The sequence below is a fragment of the Lathyrus oleraceus genome, chromosome 3 (assembly GCF_024323335.1).
Source record: "Lathyrus oleraceus cultivar Zhongwan6 chromosome 3, CAAS_Psat_ZW6_1.0, whole genome shotgun sequence".
Classification (NCBI taxonomy): domain Eukaryota; kingdom Viridiplantae; phylum Streptophyta; class Magnoliopsida; order Fabales; family Fabaceae; genus Lathyrus; species Lathyrus oleraceus.
This window is the reverse complement of record NC_066581.1, coordinates 117,304,455-117,331,700: the sequence shown is the minus strand read 5'-3', so window position 1 is coordinate 117,331,700 and position 27,246 is coordinate 117,304,455. Positions and strand designations below refer to the sequence as shown.

General features: G+C 36.1%; 2 protein-coding genes and 1 non-coding gene across 4 annotated transcripts; 1 reads left to right on the top strand and 2 right to left on the bottom strand.

Moving 5' to 3' along the window:
* Positions 1-4,138: 4,138 nt before the first annotated feature.
* Positions 4,139-5,771, top strand: LOC127125709 (uncharacterized). The gene has a single exon (XM_051054509.1). The coding sequence runs from the start codon at positions 4,344-4,346 to the stop codon at positions 5,691-5,693; it is 1,350 nt and encodes a 449-aa protein (XP_050910466.1). The 5' UTR covers positions 4,139-4,343; the 3' UTR covers positions 5,694-5,771.
* Positions 5,772-5,863: 92 nt separating this feature from the next.
* TRNAR-UCU (transfer RNA arginine (anticodon UCU)) lies at positions 5,864-5,936 on the bottom strand. The gene has a single exon. It is a non-coding gene; the product is annotated as a tRNA-Arg (tRNA).
* A 1,420-nt stretch (positions 5,937-7,356) lies between these two features.
* Positions 7,357-16,497, bottom strand: LOC127125708 (pyruvate kinase 1, cytosolic). 2 transcript variants are annotated; one of them, XM_051054507.1, is made up of 17 exons: positions 16,194-16,497; positions 16,020-16,116; positions 15,629-15,726; positions 15,342-15,497; positions 15,112-15,189; positions 14,719-14,850; positions 14,513-14,593; positions 14,322-14,393; positions 14,123-14,212; positions 13,075-13,219; positions 12,500-12,588; positions 11,750-11,845; positions 11,305-11,372; positions 11,014-11,113; positions 10,516-10,560; positions 8,407-8,466; positions 7,357-7,954 (listed from the first exon to the last, which is right to left on the bottom strand). In XM_051054507.1, exons 1-17 carry the CDS (start codon positions 16,260-16,262, stop codon positions 7,802-7,804), a joined length of 1,629 nt encoding a protein of 542 aa, XP_050910464.1. In that variant the 5' UTR covers positions 16,263-16,497; the 3' UTR covers positions 7,357-7,801. The 2 variants fall into 2 exon arrangements, with proteins under 2 accessions (XP_050910464.1, XP_050910465.1); XM_051054508.1 differs by lacking the exon at positions 10,516-10,560 and having other exon boundaries at positions 16,194-16,492.
* Between the last annotated feature and the right edge of the window lie 10,749 nt (positions 16,498-27,246).

Sequence of the window (27,246 nt, the reverse complement as noted above, 5' to 3'; positions counted from 1 at the left end):
TTTTGGCGGTAAATCACTAATGTCATGTGGAAACACATCAGAAAACTCGCACACCCTGTCAGATCGACAATCATAGCTTCGGTCTCAACTTTCAAAGAAGCAAACATAACAAACACTTGAGCCTCGTCTTTCAATAACTCTTCCAATAACATGTATTCTTGCAATCAGCGACACGATGAACCATCACTTCACACCTGAAACATCTCATAGGAGCAGAAGATATTCCCCCACTTGTTTAATCCCGCTCCTGTTGAAAAGCGGTTAGGAAAGAAAAACGAACATCGGCAGTGTTCACACACATGTCATATACCAAATAGATCGGCCTGCTCTGATACCAACTATGTAACACCTTAACCCCGAAATACATACTTAAAATAAAATCATGCAAAGGGAATCAAATTTCAGCATAGGGTGTCTCCTCACAACTTAAAATAAAAGATTCACACCCGGTGGGACTCGAACCCACAATCGCTTCATTAGAAGTCAAACGCCTTATCCCTTAGGTCACGGGTGCTTCATGTTTTGGATTCGCTCCATTTCAAATTTTTTATTTTTTATTCTTTATTTTTAATAAAAATTTAGATGAGTTGGGTTTTCAAAAGTTCAAGGGTTAGACAAATGGTTGATATTTTTTTATGATTCACATATTTAAGTTAGATACATCTATGTGGTGGAAAAATTTGGATACTTATAATTAAGATTTTATTTTCATTAAAATAATTTAGATGAGTTTAATGAGATAAGTTTAAACGAGTTGAACTTTGATGATTCATCATAATCAAGTCAACGGTCAAAGAGTGTTTGATAATCATTCACTAAAAATATTTTTATATTCATATAATGAGTTGAACCTACGATCGTTTAAAATATGAGTAAATTCATTAACATTGAAACCAACTTTCATTAACACATAGTTTAGATTTAAGTTGGCCAACAAATTACAACCTAAAATGTTTAAGAAATACAAAGACACAGGTCTAGTACCAGGTACTAAATCTATGGAGAACTTAACTTCTCTTTTTGGCGGTAAATCACTAATGTCATGTGGAAACACATTAGAAAACTCGCACACCCTGGCAGATCGACAATCATAGCTTCGGTCTCAACTTTCAAAGAAGCAAACATAACAAACACTTGAGCCTCATCTTTCAATAACTCTTCCAATAACATGTATTCTTACAATCAGTGACACGATGAACCATCACTTCACACCTGAAACATCTCATAGGAGCAGAAGATATTCCCCCACTTGTTTAAATCTCGCTCTTGTTGAAAAGCGGTTAGGAAAGAAAAACAAGCATCGACGGTGTTCACACACATGTCGTATACCAGGGAAATAAATAAATTCACACAACCTATGCCAAATAGACCGACCTGCTCTGATACCAACTATGTAACACCTTAACCCCGAAATACATACTTAAAATAAAATCATGCAAAGGCAATCAAAATTCAGCATAGGGTGTCTCCTCACAACTCAAAATAACAATTTTCTCAATTTAAAAGATATTAGTGGAAACTCAAAAATTTAGTTCATACTTCAAAATCTTGAATTAAACAACGGTAAGCTCAATACAACAATTAATTCAAAACACTCGAAAAAACATGCAACAACCCAATACCCCATTGTAACATATTAGAGCGTTGATAAAAATTTAAAATTGCAGAAAATCACAAATAAACGAAAGGGCCTCAATGTCATCCTCCAGCGCGCAAAGCAACTACTCCTCTACCTGATTATATGTGCTCCAAGCGAGTACATAACACCACAAATAAAACAAATAAGGGTGAGAATAATTCCACATATGTTTTCAGTGATTAAAGCAGTATGAATAGGCATGGCAACGGAGTGGATCGGGTACGGTTTTTACGTCCCTCAAACCCAAACCCGAATCCCCAAACAATCTTCGTTCCCTGACCCAAATCCAAACTGGGATGGGGAATCAAAACCCAAACCGTCCGAAACGGGTTCGGGTATCCCCGCCTCGTCATCATTCATTTAGTGAAATTAATTTTTTTAATATAAATATTTATGTTTTCCAAAATAAAATTACATTACAAATAATAAAATAAAACAGTCTAAAAAATTTTCATACATACATTTCAAATATTTTAGATAATAAAATTAAAATTAAAATTAAAATATCAAAACATTGGCCACATTTTTAATATTCTAAATTATCAAAACTAAATAATAATGTACATAATGAAATAAACAGGGCGGATTCGGGGTGGATACTAGTGTCCCCATTATCCGATCCGTCCCCATATTTTATAATCGGGAAAAACTCAAACTCAAACCCGGTCAAAGCGAGTTTTCCCCGTCAAGTTCGGGGCGGGTACGAGTTATGTTGTCATGCCTCAGTATGAATAATTTCAATAACATTCATACCACTTACACAATTAATTCACACTCATAAACGATTACAAAATGCAACATGAAATGCTAATGCAATCCTCCTCCAATTATGCATGTTGTACCAAATTTTGCATTTCAGAGTTATTTTACTAATTTATCCATGTCTTTGAACTTTGTTTCTCTCTGAACATGAGATAGTCATTATTCCTCTATGAACCTGACCTCACTGGACCGAAGTCCTACCTAACTCCAATATACATGTATTCATGAACATGACAATGAATTCAAAAAATCCAAAACAACATAAAATATACTCAAAAGTCATACTTAAAAGATTCCTCTATGAATCATAATTTCGCCAATATGATGTCAACACGGTAATTCCTCTCTGAATTATCCATCTCAAAATTTCATCTCAATAATTATATTAATAATCAGAAATAATCACAACCGAGCAAAGATATTTTATTATTCAATGACTTAAATTATTCATCAACTCAGAAAATACTCAAAACACATCAACATAGTAATAATTATTTATATTAACTCATAACTCATCAAAATGGTAACAATCTTTGTCTATAACTCAATAGAGTTCTTAAGGCGAACTCTAAACAACTCTATAACAATCACTACAACTCTAAATGGCTTTAGAGTACTCTAAAATACTCAATTGACGATTTAAAGAGTCAAATACTTTCACTTCAACTCTAAGTTCATCATGTTTAACTCTAAACAAATCATGAGCAACTCTAAAAACTCCAAATTAATAAAATTGACTCTTAAATTCATCGATAAGGTAACGAAAAGTCATCGAACTCGAAATTGATCAAAACTCACCAATTAGGCAGCACATTGAACGTCGAAGCGTCGATTGCCCGAATCTCCGCTGCCTACAACCCACTCGCCGCCAACTGCCTTCGTCGCTCCTCAGCCAGCCTGCGACACCGCCTCGCTGGCGCGGTACTTGGTTTTTTTTCATACGTCTTCCGTCGATCGCCAGCGCAACACTGTTCCTCTGACGGCTCTACCGCCGTCGCGACATTGGTCACTCAATTTTTCCCGATTTCCAATTTTTTGACAAAAAAAATGTTTTTCTATAAAAGTGATTTTTCAAGTAAAAAGTGATTCTCGGTGGAAAAAATTACTTTTTAATATGAATTGATTAGATTAGATTCAATTCGAAAAAACCTATTCTTGAATTAATTGAACTCCACTTTTATTTTTTATTTTATATATATATATATATATATATATATATATATATTCTTAAAGCGAATCAGTGTCACTATTGACCAAATGATCAATACCACTATTTTGAAAACTTAGTGTAATTTTTGGATATGGATCCTTTGCGGTGCATTATATATTGCTGTCCATTCAGCCATAGTCTTAACCACTCATCTATATCATTTTTCAATTTTCAATTTTCAATTCAACCACTTTTTCCTTATTTATTTTCTATCAATTCTTAACCATTAGATAAGTAGCTTGAGGGATGGCAAAAGCTAAGGGCAGGAGAGAATCCATTTCCATAATTTTTGGCTTTAACGCTGACTTTTGAAATAAACATGTATACAAATCCCATCACTTTGAAACGGCTCTTGAGTGAACGTGGTAGTATTAGTAGTAAGCTCAACCAGTTTCACACAAAACTTGTGGCTTATTATTATTCCAAATCACTCACACAAACCAAAACTATGTGCTGTTTCCTGTTTCTCCACCAACAAAACCAAAACCACTTGCTTCACAACCCCTTATATACATACTTTAATATACACTACACATCCTAATATTCTCTCTAAACCCTTCTTTCCATTTTGCTTTTTCTTCTCTTTCATTGACTTTACTTCCTCCACCTCTTCAACTCTTTCAAGAAAATCTTAACAAAAAGCTTAACCACATAACTAGCAATGTGAATATGTGATAATGTTACATTAATTACACATAAACCAATATTAGTGAACTATAATATATAGTCTTTATGGAATCCAATGGACTAGGTGGTGGAATATTTCCTAGTTCTACCATAAACAATGGATTTATAGGTGTAGAAAACCCTTCAAAACAACAACAAAATTCTCACACTTTGCATCATCATCATCATCATCACCAAATGGTTTCCTATGATCAACCCCATCCATCAATAAAACAAACCTATCCTTCTTACTCATCAAAATCCATCATGAGCAACAAGGCACATCAACAAATCAACCTCAGTGATGAAGATGAGCCGTGTTTTGGAGCAGATGAAGCCTCTGGTGGTGGTGATCCAAAGAGGAAAGGATCACCATGGCATAGAATGAAATGGACAGATACAATGGTAAGGCTCTTGATAATGGCTGTTTATTACATCGGTGATGAAGCGGGTACTTCGGAGATAGGGGTTGATAATAAAAAGAAAGTGAGTGGCTTGTTACAGAAGAAAGGTAAATGGAAATCGGTTTCTAAAGGGATGATGGAGAAAGGATACTATGTTTCGCCTCAACAATGTGAAGACAAGTTCAATGATTTGAACAAAAGGTACAAAAGGGTTAACGATATTGTCGGAAAAGGAACAGCTTGTAGGGTTGTTGAGAATCAAAGCTTGTTGGATAGTATGGATTTGTCTACCAAACTTAAAGATGAAGCTAGAAAGCTTTTGAATTCTAAGCATCTTTTCTTTAGAGAAATGTGCGCATATCATAATAGTTGTGGCCATGGGAACAATACTTTGCAGCAGCAACAGTCTTCGAACGAGACTCAACCACAGCAGCAGCATCCACCACAGCAGCAACAACAGCAACAACCTCAGCAGGAGCAGCAACAACAATGTTTGCATTCGTCGAACGGTGTAGGAATGTTGAAACTGAAAGGAAAAAGCGGAGGAGAAGATGAAGAGGACGAAGACGAGGATGAATGGGAGGAAGATTCTGAAGAGGAGGAGGAAGAATCAGGGGAAGATGAGAATAATGATCATTCGAGGAAGAAGTCACGGAGGGTTTCGGTTTCGGTTTCATCGACGGCGATGATGCAACAGCTGAGTAGCGAAGTGACGAACGTGTTGCAAGACGGAGTGAAGAGTTGTTGGGAGAAGAAGCAATGGATGAAGAAGAGGGTTGTGCAGTTGGGAGAAGAACGAGTGAACTATCATGTTGAAGCGTTTGAGATTGAGAAACAAAGGTTGAAATGGAAGAGGTTTAGTAGTAACAAAGAGAGGGAAATGGAGAGGCAGAAGCTTGAAAATGAAAGGAAGTGTTTGGAAATTGATAGAATGGTTTTGTTGCTTCGGCAGAAGGAGGTTGAATTGCAGAATACTCAGCAGATGCAGCAGCAACAGCATTCTTCTACTTAGGAGTAGAAGAAATTTGTGTGTGGATTTTGTTGTAATAAATTATAGTTTTTTTATCCATTAAGTTCAGTATGATACAAATTGCATGGGTTTGAATCTGCAATAACTTTTTTAGCTTCATGCTTTGAAAGAAATCCATATTTTCACTTCAAAAAATTTTAAAATAAAAAGTTCACACCCGGTGGGACTCGAACCCACAATCGCTTGATTAGAAGTCAAACGCCTTATCCATTAGGCCACGGGTGCTTCATGTTTTGAATTCCTCCTTTTAAGAATATTTACTTAGAGTTTATCGACAGGAATATTAACTTGACCATGTTAAAATATTTTATGGAAAAAAATGTTATTCTGAAACTCCTGGTGCTTTTTTCAACAGAAGCTCCTCAAACAAGAATTTAAAAGAGAAAAAAAAGTAAAATAGGTTAGGCTAATATTGGTTACTAGCATGTTGTCAAAGTCACGTTAATGGATATAAGTTGAACCAAAATCTTGTGAGTTTGTCAATCAGTTCAATTCAAATACTTGATTCATGGTCTTATAAAATGAGATCAAATCATGTTGAACCAGACTGAATAAGATTGAACTTGAATCACATTTAGTAAATATTTATTTCTGGCAAATAAGAAAATAGTTTTATAGTAAATTTGTCCGTAAATATTTCTTTTACATATTTATCTAAACAATTATTGATATCATAAAATATTATTGAATGTTACATTTTTGTAATGTCTTATATTTAAAATAGAAAAAAGAAAGTAGAATATTTTTATAAATAAGAACTGGTAGAATATTAATCATTCAATTTAATTGGGATTAGAAAAATTGAATCATGACCCATAGTTAGAGGCCATCACTAATTGAAGCTGTGAACTCAGGTAGCAATAGCACTAGAAATAGAGCATGTCAACCAGACGGATTAGGAATGGTTTTTTCTCCCAAATTCAAATTTAAATTCTTAAACAATCTTCTTCCATCCATCTTCATTTCCCACCCAATCTTTAAAGAAGATGGAGAAATAAAATCTAACTCAAACGGATTCGGGTTAGAGATATCCCCGTTCCACCAAATTCATTTAATAAAATCAATTTTTTTAATAAAAATATTTATTTTTTCTAAAATAAAATTATATTACAAATAATAAAATAAAATAACTCACAAAATTTCATACACACATTTCAAATATTTTATATAATAAATACAAATTAAACTATCAAAATATTTACGTATATTAATATCTAAATTATCATAAATAAATAATAAAATAAATAGAACGAAGACAAATTCGAAGTGGATACTAATGTCTCCGTTATATGCCACAAAAATTCAAACCCAAAAACAATTAAAACTGATTTTTTTCATATTTGTAGGAGATTCGGAAGGATACCCATAATTGATATCTCATGCCTAACTAAAAGTATTCAATTTGAGTTAGCAGCCTTTCAACGTCTAAAAATTTGTTACTTTGATCTTAACAAGTCAAAGTTAATAATAGGCACACCGTTAAAATTACAACTAATTATGAATAATATGGTCTGTATGTTTCTGATTGCAAACATCCCGTAGAATTGTTTAAAAGTGTAATTTAATAATGCCGATAGAGTGGTTTTCAAGAAAACAAGCAATATCCAGTCAAAAGAAGAAAAAAGAAAAAGGAATGCACCAGTAATTTGACGATACATATTGAATAAACTTTCTTCCAAATTGACCTCATACAAATACAAAATAAACAAAATAGACTGGAAAAAAAGGGATTGAGTTGTTTGCACAGTTTTTAAAGATTATTTTGAATACTATATTTAATTCAAGCTAACGATTCAAGTACCCAATCTATTGGGTTCCTATTTGGATTGCAACCCAATCCAGTTCCAAAAAATTACATCAAGGGAATACTCCCTTTGCTTTTAAGTATGATTTCAAGGACATACTCCCTTTGGTTTTAAATATGATTGATAACCAGTCAAATTAGCCCAACATTCATTCTCAGTACATAAAACTAGCCACCAAAACCCAGTGGAGATAACTTCAAATCGTGAAAGCAGAATGATCTGCTCCTGCCAAAACTTGGTGATGACCAACCAAAAAGACAAAAAGACGTTAACGGTGTGAATCACTTAATCTTCAAGCTCGATAATCTTAACAAGAGATGCATCACCAACTTTCTGACAAATAACAACTCTATCATGTGGCTTGATGACTCCTGATGTTTTTCCATGATCAAGTGCTACCTTCAGAATAGACTCATTACTGGCACTGGTTGATTCAGCCTGCAGATAAAGCATGATATCAATACCTAGTTAGTCTCGATCATCGAATATATGTCATGCACAATGAAGTTTAATATTTCAACAGCATATTCCTAGGATTTATTGTTAAATAGTTTACCTTTGTACTATCCCCTTTTCTATATATTAAGAAAAATTAGTAATCACATTTTGTATATATACATTACTAAATTATCCTGTGTATAGATGTGTCTAGTTCTGATTTTTTATTTCCTAAACAAATTAATATGAATCTAGTAATTTGAAATTTGGCCAATAATTAGGGACATACTAGTATTACAAATGTACAAAACTTATTCCATAGTTTGGTTTCTCCATAGATTAATTTAATATATATTCAGCATCCAATGCTTCATCCTTCCCCCAAAAGAACAATCTTCAGTTACAAAACAGATAAACTCGAGAAACAACAACTTGCAAGATCAAGAACTTACAGGATGTCGAGGATCAGCGAGCATGGGAAAGAGACCTCTTACAATAAGTGATTGCCTTGCCTGTGTCATGAATTGTAAGTTGGTTAACAAAGATGATCAAATATAAATAACTTATCATCCTGGTAAATATAAGTTTGTAATCACAAAGATGTAATGATAGAACTGAGAACAACTAAAGCAGAAAAAGAAAATTGTAGATTTGAAGTAAATTCAGGATTGAGATTCTCTACAGAACTGGCCCAGAGTCTGACTCCTCAGAGAAAGACTTCTCCACCCTTACCCATTCTAACAGAATGCTCACATGAATCCCCTTGTCATCCTCTTCTCACTACCTATAACCCACTTGAGGCATAACAAACTGTCAGCTAGACAACCTACTAACCTCACCCTATCCACATCACTCTTCGGGCCCAAGTTACGGAATGGGGATCCAATCAATACCACCCCCTTAAAAACAGACTTGTTCACAAGTCTGAGGTTAGGGAACTGTCTCTAAACATAATCCCTCCTTCCAATTTTCCTCTTCCAACTTGTAAATCTGTCAATTGTATTGGAAATAAAACTCTTCGGATTGGACAGGGATCCTGAACCACCTGGAAAAACATTCCTCCCGGGTCCCATAGCATAAAACATAATGACCCAGCTATGCACGTCACTAGGGAACTTCCTCCGGGATCAAATGTTCTGCATGTGGTGGCATTCTTTTCCCAAAACCAATGCACCAAAGCTGTGGTGGTAATAGATAAATGCATTTCAAGATGGTCCAGTGAGGCCAGATACTGGTGGTGAAAACCAAAAAAAAAGAAAAATAGATAAATGCATTGTGCCCTTGCTTTCCTTGCAACCCGTATTCTCTTCTCTTCAACCGCTCCACTGACTTCGAAACCTGCAGAAAGGTTCAATTGAAGACCTGAATATCAGCAGACTATCTTCCATGAATACCAACTAATACCATAATTTAGAGTTGTTTCCCAAATTTCCAAACACAAAGCTTGTTTCCTATTCTGATTCGAAATCATGTGTTTAACAACATCCAATTTAAGAAGCAGCCTTCCCGTCATGTAACCTGATGCAATCTCCAAAAAGACATTCAACGTGTGGTTTATCCTCTTTGCACTTTGTATAATACTTGAGATTGGTAGCAATCTTTCCTACTAATTATATAACATTTAGTAGTAGTAGTAGATGATCACGGAGTCCAAAAACAAGTAAATAACTTTGATTGTTAATTCTACTGTCAAAGACACTACTGGCTTGCAGGACACATGCTAAAAAGTTTGCATTGAGTAACTCTTGTGATTCTTCTTCACTAACACCATAAATTTGTTTTGTCACCTCAACAGTGCAAGAGAAAAGAACCCCCACTTACTTACCTGGTTGGGAAGACACTGCGTAGCCATATTCAAATGACCCCTATTGCATTTGTCTTGGGTATATTCTAGGAACCCCTTCATCAATTTCCCAATGAATTGGAAGTAGAGCTTGCCAAGTGAAATTGGGATTTCAGTTATGTTTTCTAAGACTCCTTTTGCTGCAAATCCAGGCCAGTCTCCAGGCCAGTAGAGCATCATTTTCCAAAGCTGACTAGAATTTACGGTTGTATTTGCTTTATAACGGATACAGTTAATAACAGTTGGGAAAACTTGTAGTATTAAGTATATTGTATTATAATTTATACACATATCATATATGCATGAAAAAAACATCAACTAGATAGAAAAATTAGTGTAGATAATATTTCACAGTAAAACATAATTGTAGCATGATTATAAAGTATCTGAGTATACATAGATGATATTTCCTTAGACCCTAGATATATGATAATAAAATGGGAGTTAGTAAAAAATAATTAATGCAGTTGAAAATTTAAAGAGAGTCTTATTAAAAAAAACAAGAAAATTTCTCTAAAGGGTCTTATAGTTAGGGGTGGAGGGAGTAGCATAGTAGTACATTAGAAGTAAATAATTAATGCAGTTGAAAATTAATGGGAGTTAGTAAAAAATAATTACTGCAGTTGAAAATTTAAAGAGAGTCTTATTAAAAAAAAAAACAAGAAAATTTCTCTAAAGGGTCTTATAGTTAGGGGTGGAGGGAGTAGCATAGTAGTACATTAGAAGTAAATAAGCTTTCCCACAAATGTATTGGTAGTTGGTCCTGGAAACAAGAAACAATGGAATAAATTGTTTTTATTTAGCAATGTAATAAGCAAAAAACTGATTTTACTTTGAAGTGAACAACTTGGTTTCAGAGTATAAAACTAAAATATTATTTGGTGTGATTGTGAAATGTTACCTCGTTAGTTAATCATTGGGGGTAAAACTTATTTTACATTTACAACAATGACTATTGACTCAATTTTCATAATTCATAAATACCTCAATTTTAAATTACTCAGTTAAAGTGGAGAGAATTTAATCTCCCTTATCTTTAAAATCAGGCAATGTAGTATTTATTATGGCTATATATCGAAGTCATAACAATAATAGAGTCCAGTCTGTTAAAAATGACAAAAGCGCCAGTCACATCCATGGATACTTAAAAGTAAAGAAGCAATTCATAGACAGCTAACAGGATATAAGATGTAAATGAGACAGGCTAAAATCTAACCTCAAAAGCTCCACTAAAGCTCCATTTTAGCTGATTTGTCTTAAGTCTGGGTATCACAACGGAGAGAACCGGCATCGTTGGCCTGTACTTTGCTATCAATCTGAAAAGTGCACATGGCAAGTTTAGAAAAGTCTTCCAGAGATTAGTGAAAATACAACGAATACAAATTAATATGAATATTAACTTATCCATAGCACTCATTTTCCATTACTTGATCCAATTTGAAAGAAAATATCTAGTTCAATTCTCCTTGATTTTAATAATTCATATCCAATTATTCAAAGAATTTACCTTGCAGCCCTTCCAGATGAAGTGAAGCAAATGATAACAGAAGCCTTCACCTTAATAGCTGCACGTACCTAAATAACAAATAGGACTTGCATTTTAGAAGATTCCTTTATAGATGAACTTAAAACAACCACCAACTAAAGCAAAAAACAATAGACAAAAATTACTTTAGACCAACAAAAATTACTAATCGGTCTAAAGGCCAGATACCAAGTTTTCATAAAAAAGAATAACCAAAAATTACTCTTTTTTAAATAGACAGGCATGCCTGGCAAAGTAAAATGTTTCTCCGCAGTATGAGGAGTTATCAAAGGCTTAGATGCTGATATTGAACCTATAACATGTGACCACCACATTACTAGATCACAACCTTGCCACTTTTGCCTCACCACCTCATGCACTAGGAATCACCATTAAAAAAATAAGGACAAGGTTAAACTGTAAATACCGCTGAGGATGCTATGGATTCCAAATGGGTCATGGGTTCACCAACATGTTTCACTGTCCTTTTAAAATAAAGGTCTTGATTGAAAACTTTCTCAGCCTGAAACAAAAGGAAGAGATATCAGCCGCAGTATTGGTGAAATTTCAAACAGGGTCACTCAAATGAATCACAGGACCCATACCACTAATGCCATGTTATTATGCAAAAGTATCCTTTTAAACCACCATAACATAGGAAGAAGCATAAATGATATGAATAAATTAATATTCAAATATAAAAAAAAGAATTGAGTACAATTCAGTTTCCTGCATTTTAGAAGATTTTACACATATGTCGATGCAACATATAATTCAGTGAAACCAGAAATAAACAGAGTCTAATACAATAAGCAACCAATGTGCTCACTAAGCAACCTCTACTGTATACTTAGATTGTAAAACAAATATGAGATGCACGGGAATACCAATGATATATGAAACTACAGAAGTTGAGTACATCAGTCTTGACAAAAAAAATAGGCGGAGTCATAGAGCACATTAACTCGGGAATTTCTCCAGTCAAACAATTGCAAAGTTTGAAATGTCTACGAGACTGAAGTTATGAACTAGAAAAGAATATTATGCCAACTCAAATTACTAAGGCCAAAAGCTCAAAATTCACAAAAAGATTTTATCAGCAATATTCCCTAAAATCTAAATAACAGAAAAAATCTAAGTACCAAACAAAATTAAAGGAGCTTTGAACTGCACTTACTTCTGCACAAATCTTGCCAACTGTAGAAATAGTCTCAACAGGGTATAACCCACGTAAAGTCTCAGCACCCAAAAGAATTGCATCACTACCTGTATATTAACAACAGTTCAATAAATTAAATATCAATCAACCATTTCTTACAACCACATATAACAAGCAATATTAGAAGAAAACATCATTGAGAAGGGCCAAAACCAAGGGAAGAAAAGAATAAATATTTGTTATCTATGCAGCACCGACACCTACACCGATACTTGTTATTACCTTTAATTTATTCATTTTTCAAATTATTACCGGTGTTGTCGTGTCGGTGTCGGTGTCATATTCGGGGTGTCTGTGCTTCATAGTTGTTATTAGTCTTTAATACCCAAAGGTAACCAGGAAATGAAATTTAACATGAAAAAAATATCAAAAGCACGGCAATATATCATGTCTTTGATAATCATGTACAGGCTACGTTGCATGGATAGTATATATGAGTATGGTGCCGGTGCCGGTACCGGATACGAGTACAGGCACAGGATGCAGATAAAGTTACCAACCTAACTAGTGGTACCATATGACTAGTGACTCACCATCTAAAACAGCATTGGCAACATCTGTGGCTTCCGCACGAGTTGGTCTCAAGTTGTCGGTCATGCTATCCACAACACGTGTGAGCACAGCAGGCTTCCCAGCCATATTACACTTGTAAAGGGCGGACTTTTGGAAGTAAAATACCTACAAAAGCAAATGGAAGTTGATTAACATCTCTGCAACAGCCAATCTTAGAGCTATTACGTATTTTCCAAATAAAGACAAATATTAACTTATAATGATATGGTTGTTTGAGATATTAAAAATAGATAACAGTTTAGTAAGCAAATTCAGATCAAACACATAAACATCCTGTCCCATTCCAAAAAGCATGCAGCACCACTCCATAAAGGCTTATTAACTTTCATTGTTCTAGGTTTTGGGTTTAACATCAAACCCCCACTTGACAGATGACTATTGATCCATTAATTAATGATAGAAAAAGTGAAGACTAATGATTTTCACAAGTGTCACTATATCTATATCATATATGAAATTATACAGTTCAAACAAGCATTTGAAACGATCTTGAAAATTTAGTAAATTCAGTTGTTTCCAAAAGAACCTTATTCAAGTTATTAGAAACAGGGCGCTCCGCACTTGCTAAGGAAATTATACATCAGATACCCGACTATGATATATAAAATTATACAGTTCAACAGACATCAGAAACGATCTTGAAAAAATTCAGTTGTTTCCAAAATAACCTTATTCAAGTTATTAGAAACTGGGTCTGGGTGCTAAGGAAATTATACATCAGATACCCAAATATCATATAAAAGATCCTCAAGTACTAAGGATATATTATCCATCTATTTGATGAAAAATTGTCTGTCCTAGAACCCCAACCTTAAAAAGATATGGCAGATGATCTAGGCAAGAAAATTTTGGGTTGAAGCATGTACTTCAATTTATTTAATGAACAAATTTTAACAATAGATGAAGTATTAAGTACATTGTCCACATGCCTAAAACCACCATCAACGCAGGATAAGTAAAAGAACTAGAAATTACACATAGAAACTGATTACAAACAAATAATCTAACCTTCTCTGGTGGAAGATCAATGCCCAAATTCCCACGGGAAAGGATAATACCATCTGCTTCTTGTAGAATCTCATCAAAATGGGTCAATCCCTAAAATAAATCAGATTTATAAATGCATTTAAATCAGCATAGCTGGCAAGGATGTAATTTATAGAAAATTTAAGATTGTCCAAGTAAACTATGAAGAAATGCTGGTCACCTCAACATTTTCAATCTTTGCAAAAATTTGAGTTTGGCTGAGATCACCTAATGTAGAAAGGAATTCACGTGCCTGCATTTTAAACACATAAGGTCTGTTAGTAGAAAGCCGGAAACAGAAATAGAATAAAAATCAAATGACCGGCTGTAAACTTCAGATGATACAACAAAAAGATGTGGAACACAAATAACCTGGCGAACATCTTCAGCATGCCTAGTATATGACAATGATAGAAAATCAATTTTGTTTTTTACTCCCCAGGTGCTTATAACCTGCAATGGAAAAAATATAATATCTCAGAACTTTAAAGAAACCTATAATCCAGGCACAGGCAAGCTCTGCATGTTTGACTGAGTAGGTAACTCACTAAAAGAAGAAAGTGAAAAGTAGAAATTACCTCCTTGTCTTTCTCAGTGAGGGTAGGTAAATCAATATGAATTTGAGATGCATGCAAGGTAAACAATGCCCCAGCTAATGTTGCTGAATTTTTTATAGTACAAACAACATTCAGCCCTGTAACTTCCGCTACCTACATAGTTTCGAGTAGAACTTGTCATGCATGTAGGACTTCATTTCAACTATTTCAATTGATGTCAGTCTAGGTGGCTAGGTGTCTAATATAGACTTGCAAGGATCAATTTAGCAAAATTTAACATCAATTACACCAAATCACAATATAAAGTAATCAACAAATGGCTGATGCAGATTAAAAAAATACTTAAGAACACATAACATAATAGAAAGGGACCAATTGGCAAAAAAAATTATCTTTCAGCTTCATTTATCTTACCTCTAGCCAAACAGAAGTAGTTTCACTTCCTGTGAACAAGTATTGACCAACGAAAATGGTGTCTCCCGCCTTGACTGACTGTAAACAATATGAATAAGATTAAAGTTAAAAATAACATTGAATGCAACAAAAAAATATGAATCTATTTTGCCCTAAGCTATACGCATTTGTAGTTGGTACGAATAACATGATTCAGATAAATTCATAGAAGTTTGAAAACTTGAACAAACCTTGGCCAGTCCATCAAAATTGATAGGCAGTATCTCTGAAGAAGCTTCTTGTCCCTGATCAGGAGTTAGAACAACCTGATTATCAGCCTGGAGCGAAATTGCCGTCTCCTTTTTGTTAACAACCTGCATTTCAGCACCCACTGTGTCCAACATAACCTAGCAAAGGCAATAAACAAAGCAACAAAACAGTCAACAAACGTGAAAACAACAATAAACACATCCACAAAACAAACAAAAAACAGCAAAATAACAACGTGTTTAGTTTAAAACTTTTATTAACCACTCACAGCACAGAGCTTCTTAGTAGATTTGATAGAAGTCTTCAAATTTTCCAAAGTCTCCTGGTGATATTCAGCATCACCCCAAGAGAAATCAAATCGAGCCACTACAACAAACATTACAAAACCTCATCATATAACAGCCTATTAAATGTTAGCCTCTGAAAAAATGTGTGTATGTGTCATGTGTCATTGTCGGAAAAGGACAACGACACTTATGATTAGGTTTAATTTATTATTTTTTCAAATCATTACTGGTGTCTAAGTGTATACAGTACTAGCTTAAAATTTAAACTATTGATGAATCATAATCATTGTAACATTCAAAATATTTGACATTAACCATAACTACTTTTAAAGTTACACTAATGGAAATAACATCAACGGAAATAATTAATACCAGACATTCCAGCTTTGAGGCAAGAAGAAATAACATCGACGGAACGAGATTTAGGTCCCAGGGTACCAACAATCTTCGTCATTGCAGGAAAAAAGCTCTGAAAATGCAAAATACAATTCAATAACGATAAATAAATAAAGAGAAAAAAAGGAGAAAGGAGATTAAGAGAGTTACGTATTTGGATGGCTCGAGTATTGAGATCATCCGAATCGGTTCTTCGATAAGCAAGTGACTGGAATGCATTTTTGCTTGTTGTTGTTGTTGTCGATGACGATGACGATGACGGTGAGGTTCGGAACCGGAACCCTAGTTGGCGGAAACGCGACGAGAGAAAGAGGAAGAAGAAGAAGAAGAAGGTTGGACTTGGATGAGTGAGTGAGGGCTGCGTGAAGAGACCGAAGGAATGAGCGCTGTTTTTAAATAAGAAGGTTTCTTGAAGAATATGCTTCCGCTCTTTATACCGCTCACTCATTTAACCACTTTTTCTTCCCACTTTTTTAAGCACCTATTTTAGTTACGTTTTCTCAATAAAGATAAAAGTTTGGTTATTATTTATATGTGGATTTTTTCTTTACATTATAGATTTTTTTGTAGAAATATTCAATATTGTAAATTTTAAAAATTATATTAAAAGATTATGTATTTTTTTATGTTATCACTGGTGAAAAATTTTATAAATTATATATAAAAAAGTTATGTATTGTTTATGTTTATCATTGGTGAAAGTTTGATAAGAAAGTCCTATTTGCAAGAGAGTTTAAGAAATATTAAATAAGTATAAATTATGCTGTTAGTCTTTATTGTTTAAAAAGAGGCTATACTATTACTTTTATAAGAAAATAAGGTAATGATTTGATCAATTTTTTAAAATTAAAAAAAGTATGTTACTATTATAAAAAAAATCTAATTCATGCCGAACTTTTTCTCAAATTGAATTAAGGCTGAAAGAGTCTCCTAGTCATTGATCCCAATAAGATTTGAGAGGTACTAGTATTGAATTAAGCTATGGGAGAAGCACATGGTATTTACACAAAAGTAGGCTGCGGTAATTACATGATTCAAGAGTTAGACTTAAGACACAGTAAATCTATAGATAGGAAAATAAAATAATATTCAAAAGTAGTACTAGTATCAAAGAATTAGGATTGTTTAGATAGATGGATGACATGGAATTGAATGGATTTTAGTAGAAAATAATGAGATTTTATTGTTTAAGTTTGCAAACGATGTGATTTTTTTTTTAAAATAACCATGTTTTTTAATTAAATTTTAAAATAATTAAATTTTAAAAAAAATATCAAAATAACCATATTTTTAAACTCATGCGTCAGTTGAACTGACGCGTCCATTTAACATTCAAAGGAGGCGTCAGTTCCAATGGCGCATGCTTCCAGTGGCATTGCATGTAGGCACCATGATAGCTGGTGCATGTGTGTGTGATTTAGCACATGCGCCCATGCATCTGGCGCATGCATGTGTGCTTGTGTCATGTGTGTGTGGCGCCTAGGGCTTTGTCGCATGCATTTTATGCTTCATTGACGCGCATCTTTCATATTTTTGTAGACTACTTCTTACCCTCCAATCCCATTTTCTTTCATTCTACTTCAATCTCCTTCAATTTTTTGTTCTTTAACCATGTTTGAATACATTCATAAGAGAAATGTCGATTTAATTTTTTCAGTCGTCGCACCTCCGATAAAGATTCGACTTTGGAATATAGATTTGTTTGAACGTCTTAATCAGACGTTAAACCGTTGGTTAGATGGAGAAATTGTAGATGGTGAAATGATTAGAATGATTTAATGACTTATGTCCACGTTCAACCAAAATGGAGAAGTGCGTGAATGGGTGGATATTAAGACTGACAGAGACGTTCACAGGATGATGCATAATATGTTCAAAATTGTTTTGATGGTTGTAATCGCTTATTTATAGTAATGGTATTTTAATTGTTTTGGTTATTTGTGTTATTGTTTATGTGTTGCCTTTGTGTTGAATGTGTTGTATTTGTTTGTGATGGTATTTCCTTACAAAATTATCATATGAAATAAATTTTGTTTTTTATATATTGCAAAAGAGGTAAATGTAAATTTATCTTGTTGTACTCGTTTCAACACTAGGAAAGTTAGTACGATTGTGGCCTGGATGACGACATGAACTACATAGTCGAACCATTTTGTTCGCTGTATTCATTTCGATTCGAATACGGGTGCTGTTTGGGCGCCCTTTTTTCTTTCTTCACATAACTTCATTGTGCCAGATAATATCCTCTTGATATTCTGGCCAGTAATCCTCTTTTGCAATAACTAAAAAACTAATTTTGTAAATATTGGATACGCTTATGACTTTGCAAATGTCAGATAGTAAGTATGATGGATCCCTTTGAACCTTTGAACATGCCGCAATGACATGGGAGCAGGGCATACGAAAGGCTTGGAACTTTTCGCAGTCGCATCAACATCTATCTAGTTCCACTCTGTATTGTCCCATCGGCATGCCTTCATTGTGATCCATGGACTCAGCAACACTATACCAACATTTAGTATGGTCAAACATCGTGACCACGCGTGTGTTTGCTTTGGCAGCGTCGTGTCTAATGAATTTCATTGAAGCATCACTGAACAACTGCCCAGATTGCAACACTGAACTCCATTTGGAACGTCTGGTCTCAAATAGCACCCTGGCCTGAAATATGTTGTAATGTGGCCTTAACATTGACAGTTGTCGTATGCCCTAGTCCACCTCTCCAATGGAATACTGTCGATCCACCGTACTGCATCTGCGTTTGACAATCTGATGTCTTTGCGGTAGTGTTTGAAAGAAGGTTCTGATAATGTGTAACCTGCGTTAGCAACCTTCTTCTGCAATGTTTTATCTTTGATATCCCGCATAAAATTTTGAGCAATATGTCTAATGCAGAAGACATGCGTCGACGGAGGATCCTACCAGCCATTATCAATGTTTTTGCATGTACTGACTATTGAAGGGTGTCAGTCAGAGATTAAACATAAGTTAGGTTGATAAGCAACGTGCAATCGGAGATTTCTTAGGGAAAAACTCCATCCCTCGGCTGTCTCCCCTTCAACTAGGGCAAAGGCGATTGGAAAAATGTTATTGTTGTCATCTTATGTCACTGCCATCAATAATGTTCCTTTATATTTCCCGTACAACCATGCACCATCAATTTGTATAATAGGTTTACACAAAGCAAAACCTTTGATGCATGGTTGATACGTCCAGAAGTGACGGTGGAATATTCCATTTCCAATAGCACAAGTCTTGTTTGGGGTATATGCCGACAACATTTCCAACTTGACAATAGTCCATGGAGCATATTGTTTAAGAGCCACCAAGTATTTTGGAAGTTGTTTGTAAGACTCCTCCCAATTGCCATACACTTTTTCAACCGTATTTGTCATAGATATCCAAGCTTTATTGTATGATGAAGTATAGTTGTATTGTGCTACAATATGCGAGATTATTATACTCACCTTTAACGACGAATTGTCACTAATGACAGACAAATTTTCATCGCATATTAACTGAGAGTTAAGTTTCTGATGGTTTTGCATTGGATTCGTGAGCATGCATGTGTGAATTGGACCCATGGATCCAATCTCCCAAGAATCACTCCTCTTCCGGTACGAAGCTGACAACCTGAAAATGCAGTGCTCATTTCGACAATAAATTTTGTACCTCATTGCATTAATTCTACCAACTCTGCAATCAACTGATAGTTCCATGTGAAACTTTTTAATAGCTTTTACACAATCTTCTTTTGTGTGAAATGTGTCTCCTTCTTTCAATGATCCTTGAATTTGCACATAAGGATTGTAAAATATATCTTATGAAGGTTCATTGGCACCCAAATTCAAGTTTGTCATGTGTTGAGGTGGACAATATACATGACTATCTGGTAATGACTCCTCTTCTTCTTCATCGTCCACCATTAAATCAACCAATAACTCGACTTCTTCTTCTTCCTCATTTACAACATTGACCTCAACTTGTTCGTCATCATCAGTTTCACAAAACACTTATGACTGATCAATGAATTGAGACACTTGTTGTTGTTGTGGTAATATATACAACTCTATATCGTTGTACCCAGATTGTTCGTGACTGACAAACATATGTTGAACATCGTCATCATCTCGAATCTTTTTTTGATAAAACTTTACCTGGTTGTCTGTAAACCACACTAGATTTTTATAGAGGATTTGCCCCACGGGACTACACTGCAATTTCTTTTCTATTCTTTGTTTCAGATGTGAATAATTTGACCGTCGATTTATTGTAAACTGAGTTACTTTTGTGTTGCAAAAACAAAAATCGAATAATTGATGCTCAAATATTTCACCTTCGGTATGGGCATTGATCATGTAATATGGTGAAAGACATTTTTTTCAATGTAACTTTAGTGTTTCTACTAATTTGTATGGGTACTGATGGTGAATGCATTGATCTATTATTCGCATGAAATTAAATAGGGTAGACGGTGTATGCACTAATCACGCAATTCACCTACAAATATAAGACAATACGATGCAAAGAATCCATGCAGAGACAAGATAATACAATGCGTGCGCCTGCAAGGAATCTCTACACACAAAGAATCTATGCCCTAACACTACAAGCTTGTGCCTGTACACAAGGGATCTCTGCCCTAATAATCCAAGGAAGGCGCCCATTCCAATGGCGTATAAAGCAAGGCATGCGCCATAGCCTTAGGCGCCTCTTCCTTGCTGTCGCAACGCGAAAAACAACCGGCGGAAAAAAACATGTTTATAGAGCCTCCACCGACGATATTCATCCTATGACGGAAAGGGAGCGCAGGACTAACCTAAGAAAGGGAAAAGGAACGGTCTTACGACCAGAGATTACAAGGTACGGGAGTCGGTTACGCAAGGGGAAGGTATTAGCACCCCTCACGTCCGTCGTACTCGACGGGATCCACGCTCAAAAGAATAGGAAAAGGTTGCTAATAAACTGCTCAAAGAAAATGCACACACTGGAATAGGAAACAGATGAAGGAAGATGGAGGAAGTGGACTCGGCAGGATGTCGCATCCTGGGCCTACGTAGTTTGTCAGAAACAAACATCAGAGTCAACGTAGCTCAGGGAAATGGGAAACATGCTCGCTAGGATATCGCATCCTATGCCTACGTATCTTCTCTATCCAGAGTAAGAATCAGAGCACTCGTAGCTCGGCTAACGCACGCCGAAACAAAACACCGAAAGGAGACGCTGAGACGTCAAAAGAAACACTCAACAGGAAACGGAATGCCAATCCATGGATTTATATCCGACTCCAAACAAACAACATACAAAAGGAAACAGAATGCCAATACATGGACTTATATCTAACTCCTCAAAACAAACAACACAAACAAGGAAACAGAATGCCAATACATGGGCTTACATCCGACTCCAAACAGAACTCACACGAAAGGAAACAGAATGCCAAACATGGACTTACATCCGACTCCAAACAAATAGCACACGCTAACCAGCGAACACCAAGGAAAAGGGTTATCAGATTAACAAGCTAATAGGGAGTCTGGAACTCGAGCCTAATAGTTGTCACACAAACACACACAAAAAAAAGAAAAGGTTGCCCGGAGAGATCTCGCACGATCTCCTGCATACGTATCTCATCTGGTATGAGAATCAGGGCGACGTATTTCCCCTTAACAGGGGAGAAACTCTCTCCTAACCAGAGACCAGGGAAACAACAAACTAAAAGGGAGACTAACTCGAGCCTAATAGTTGTCATGCAATCCACAATCCCTAAGTTGAGATCTCTAATCAGAACCTAACTCACACAGGAAGCAAGTCAGTTCAAGCAGCAAATAAACACCAATCACAAATGATCAAGCATCACACACTATATACAAACAAGAGGCTCAGACAAATGGTTGGGCTTTAGTCAAGAGGGGTCATATCAACCTCGACAAACAAGCCAAAACTGTAGGGGTATGCTGAAGCTCTTAACCACTAACATTGGGAGTTAGGGTGAAGCTGATGAAACGTGGAAATGAGGATTATACCTCATGCTCTTAACCCTGGCCTGGGTGAGCTCAAATCAAAGAAAGCGTGGGGATCCAGAAAGAGGGACCCTATTCCACTTGACTGACTCTATACAAAGATCTTGGGTACATGTTCTAGAGCATCAGCACGTAGTGCGAGCATAAAGAACGACTCACTGAATAACAGGGGACTGGCTACTAGTCCCTTCTATCTGTCAATTGCCTTTTCACTTAGGAGGACTTAACAAGTAGCATGCCTCATTTGGAGGTCTTTGGCACAAATGTAAACAACCACAAACATTGCCTCTTAAGAAGGACTTCAGCCAAATGCCTGCCAAAAAAGTGGCAGGGCTTCCAGACTACAAGGAGTGAGAAGGCTAAACAACCTCAGTGGTGTATCAACCACACTCCAAAGCAAAGCAAAAGCTAGCTAGCAAGCGACTAATGTACCTGTACAAAAGCTAACCAGTTAGTATCTCAGACAGAAAAACCAACAGTCAATAGTGGAACTATTCAATATCTACACAATGCAAGTCACAAGTGCAAACACTCAAGTAAATTCATCACATCAATTGACCTACAAGACAACAAGAGTTAGTAATCAAAGCAACTTGCATCTCAAGTAATGAGACCAAACCAAACATTAGTGCTAAATGCTCAATACCTGAAACACAAAACACAATTGGTGAGTACAAACCACTAGTACAAAGACTAGGGTCAAAGGCAAGTCAAATAGTCAAAACAGAAGTCAATATTTCACATGAAGCACATTCAAATAAACAAGAAAGTGTCCTCAAAAGGTCCAAGATCAATTCATAAGGCAAATTCTTCAAACAATTCATGTCATGCAAAGGCAAACAAAGTGCACAAAGTTGGACATCCAAATTAGAAAATCCAAATCAAAACAGAAAAGAGTCAAATGATCTTGAAAATTTTTATACAAGCTCAACATGTTAAGAATGAACATCATGCAAAAAATTAGGTCCAGAAGAGCTCAAATGATATGTAAATGAAAATGCACAAATGCAACATCAAATATGTGACACAAATTGTCACATCATATGTTCATGTGTCCAAAACAGTGATGGCATATGATAAAAATCTCAAACCAAAGCCAAAAAATCATATTACATGTTAGGATTATGCATGCAAAATTTCAAGGCAATTGGATTAAACATGAGCATTTCACAAGCAAATGAATGCAACATATCAAAATGATACAAGGCTCAATCAAAAAATATCAAATAAAAATCCCGAAATCCACAAATCCTGAAAATCATATGAAAAAAAACTAGACATTTAAACAAACATGTGAAAAAAAACTTGGATCAAATTGAAGCATTTTACAATTTCTAGTGATTTTTTAAACATGCATGAAATAATGTGAAGTAATATGAAAATGTGGAGGGAAAATGGAAATTTGAATTAAAATCAGAATGCACCTCACCAGGTTCGAACCCATGCGCTTATGATAAATAAGAAAATGCAAATGAAATCAGAAAGCGCCCACGCCAGGGATCGAACCTATGTGCGCCAGGTAAAATGTGAAAAAACAAATGGATTTCAGAAACATGCACCAGCGAGAATCGAACGCATGCACTGAAAGTTAACAAGCGCTCAATAGTGAAACGCTGCGCTTCACTTAAACACATGTCGCCCAGTCAGCGAGTCAAACGCCATGCAAGCACGGTCAAACACATGAAGGCCAATGGTTTTGCTACGCAGGCGCCAACGTGGATGTACACATGGCCAAAACCCTAGCATACGTTACAGACGGCGGAGCAACCGTCTTCTCCAGCGAGACAGGCGGAGCTCCGCCACGAAAATTTCCAGAATTCGTCGTGGTCTATATCATTCGAAAGGTCTCGCCACGAGGATCACGAAAATGGCCTTGGTTTAGTCTAACTCTCCATGGATCAAACGGATCGAGGCAAAACAAAATCAACATCCAAACTTTAAATCATCATATCTTCATCAATACTTAACCAAATTTAAATCTACTTATATCAGCATGTTCAGGAGACTGAGACTTACACATCTATGTACATGAAATGGCAAAAAATGATGATCGAATTTTCACCTACCTGGAATGCAGTGTTCAAAACTCGTGTGTTCAAGCTTCCAAATTCTCCAGATCTACTCCTCTATGATTGCTTTGAAGCTTTGAACAAGAATTGATTGTTGAAAGCACTCCAATCCAGCTCAATCTTCAAGTTCCATTAACATGTTCATGCACTTGTGTAGCTCAAATCTGGACCAATTTCTTCGAACCAAAGCTTGATTCCTACTCAATAATGCTCAATGAACAAGATTATGCAAGAAAATTGATGAGTTATGCGAAGAAATTTCAAGTTTGAAGTGAGAGAATTTTTGGAGGGAATGGAAAATTTTCAGATCTAGAATTGTTCTTCTGAGCAAAAACAATTATGATTAGGCTTATATACCATCCACTAATGATGCTGTAATCACAATTAGACAATGGTTAATTAGGATTAGTGAGTTATGAAGTGAATGGCAAAAAATGAAAAGTGAGCTTATGCATGGACATGTGCACATGAACAGTGCCATGTTATGCTTCAAGTTCACTTAAAAACATCCAAAAAACACAATGGAATGATCAAATGGCTTGCATAATCAACCAAATTCAAATTGTCAATTTTCCCTCCAAAAAGCACATGAATGAACAAGTTATCACATGAGCATTTTCCATGAAAGGCAATGATTCATTTGGAAAGTATTGGTCAAGACAAGCATTTTGCAAAAAGGGTGGACCAATTTGGAGTTTTGGATCAAAAGTTATGCCATGTTGAACTTCCATGTACACTTTGTGATCATTTGGCCATAACTTCTCAACCAATTATTAGATGGACATGATCTTGGACTTTTTAGAAAGGGGAGAGAAATATATACAACTTTCATGTTCAACAAAAATCCATTTGAATCTTATTTGATGTTGCAAAGTCAAGTTGAATATGGACCAAAAACTTGCCATTTTTGGAAACTTGAAATTACATGTCACTTTCCATTTTTGGAAACTTTTGATATGACTTCAAAATCTTCAAGATAGATGTTTGAAATGACAAATGAACCTCTTTTGAACATGATTGAGATTTTGAAACTCATTTCCCCACCTCACAGGCCTTAGCTCTTGCACAGTTGACTTTCTGTGGTCCTCAGATGACCTAGACATGCCCTGATCAGCTTGAGCCTCTACCACTTGAGGAAATGGCTCAGAAATGAACCCCTAGCTCATGTAAGCTCAATATAATGATCATATGATCCTCATCATCAGCAAAGACCTTATCTCCTTGAAAAAACCCTGATTGGAAGACTGGCATTGATTAGGGTTGACTAGAGGTCAAAACCCTAATCAAAAGGAAACTTGAGCATGAATCATGAACCCTTGATGATGATAGAACCATGATGATGGTAATATATCCTTGCAAGCAAGATAATACTCAAGACCTTTGAGGGATCAGGAAACCCTAATTGAAGTGCAAACCCTCAGATGGTTGATCACCAATTCAAAGAGACCCTCAGGCTTGAATCATACAACTTCTCCAACTCTGAAAAGACTTTGGAGGATGACTTCTTATTTCCATATGATATGCAAAATGCAATGCCTAATGTCCTAAAATGAAATGCAATATGCTAAACTAGTCCCAAGAAGAGGAGGGCAAATTTTGAGGTGTTACAACTGCCCTTATTCAATCCACTGTGAACCTGTCGATATGAACAACCTCGGCTTTCAAATGATCAGAGTGAAGAGTGGTTGAATACCAAGAACAGACGAACAATTTGCGCTCCGCTGGAATTATTATTTTTTTTTGCTTTTCTTAGACCCCAAAACTTTTTCGATTTTGATTTTTTTTTTCTTTTTTTCCTTTTCTAGGACCCCAAAACTTCTCTTGATTTTTATTTCCATCTTCACCCGACAGAAATTCTTCCTCCAATATCGCACTACTGGGGAATACCGTTGACCCAACGACACGATGCTAAACTCCTCAGAGTAACATCTTCCAACTTCCATCTCGCACGACAAAAATCTTCCTCCAATATTGCACTACTGGGGAATACCGTTGATCCAACGTCACGATGCTAAGCTCCTCAGAGTAACATCTTCCAACTTCCATCTCGCACGACAGAAATCTTCCTCCAATATCGCACTACTGGGGAATACCGTTGACCCAACGTCACGATGCTAAACTCCTCAGAGTAACACCTTCCAACTTCCATCTCGCACGACAGAAATCTTCCTCCAATATCGCACTACTGGGGAATACCGTTGACCCAACGTCACGATGCTAAACTCCTCAGAGTAACATCTTCCAACTTCCATCTCGCACGACAGAAATCTTCCTCCAATATCGCACTACTGGGGAATACCGTTGACCTAACGTCACGATGCCAAACTCCTCAGAGTAACATCTTCACCAATCAGCAAAACCAATTCTCAAGCGGTAACCACGGCCTGAGACTAGCTTATGCTTGCAATACTGATGCATGATTTTTTTCAGCGTAATGTTCCATAACCATGGAAATGCTATGCAATTTAGGTATGCAATATGCTATGCTTCTCTAAATGATGAATGTATAAAAAAGGTATCCCCCTTAGGGGACTCTACTGGGGAGCTCGAGGAACTCGATATCGCTCCAATCTCCAACCTTGTTGGGTAAAAGCACTGCTGTTGGGGAAAGGACAACCCTTGCTAAGGATGACCTCCACTGAACCCGATCCGCTTGGGGACTTCGCTGGGGAAACAGCTACCAACGCAAACCTCCGCTGGGGAAACAGCAACCCTCAGACCTGCTGGGGAAATAACATTCTCAACCTGCTAGAGGAAACAACAACCTTCAGGCCTGGCTGCCGAGGAAATACCGATCTCGAACCTGCTGGGGAGATACAGAACATTGGACACGGAACACCTGTCGACTCGTCGAACACTGGCACTCACCATCTGACCAAAGTATCAACTTTCTATTTCAGACTTTGAAGAGTCTTCTTGATTCATCACCTTGTATTCTCGACTTTTGTCTACTCCGAGACAATCGATCTCCTCAGATTCGGGCCAACGCTCCAGTCCTCAGACTTTGAAGAGTCTTCTTGGTTAACCCTCAAGGATCGTCGCAATTATTTCGCCGTCTCTTCACCATTCTTCAACTCCTTGTCCCTGATTGGACTCGAAGGAATCTTTCGT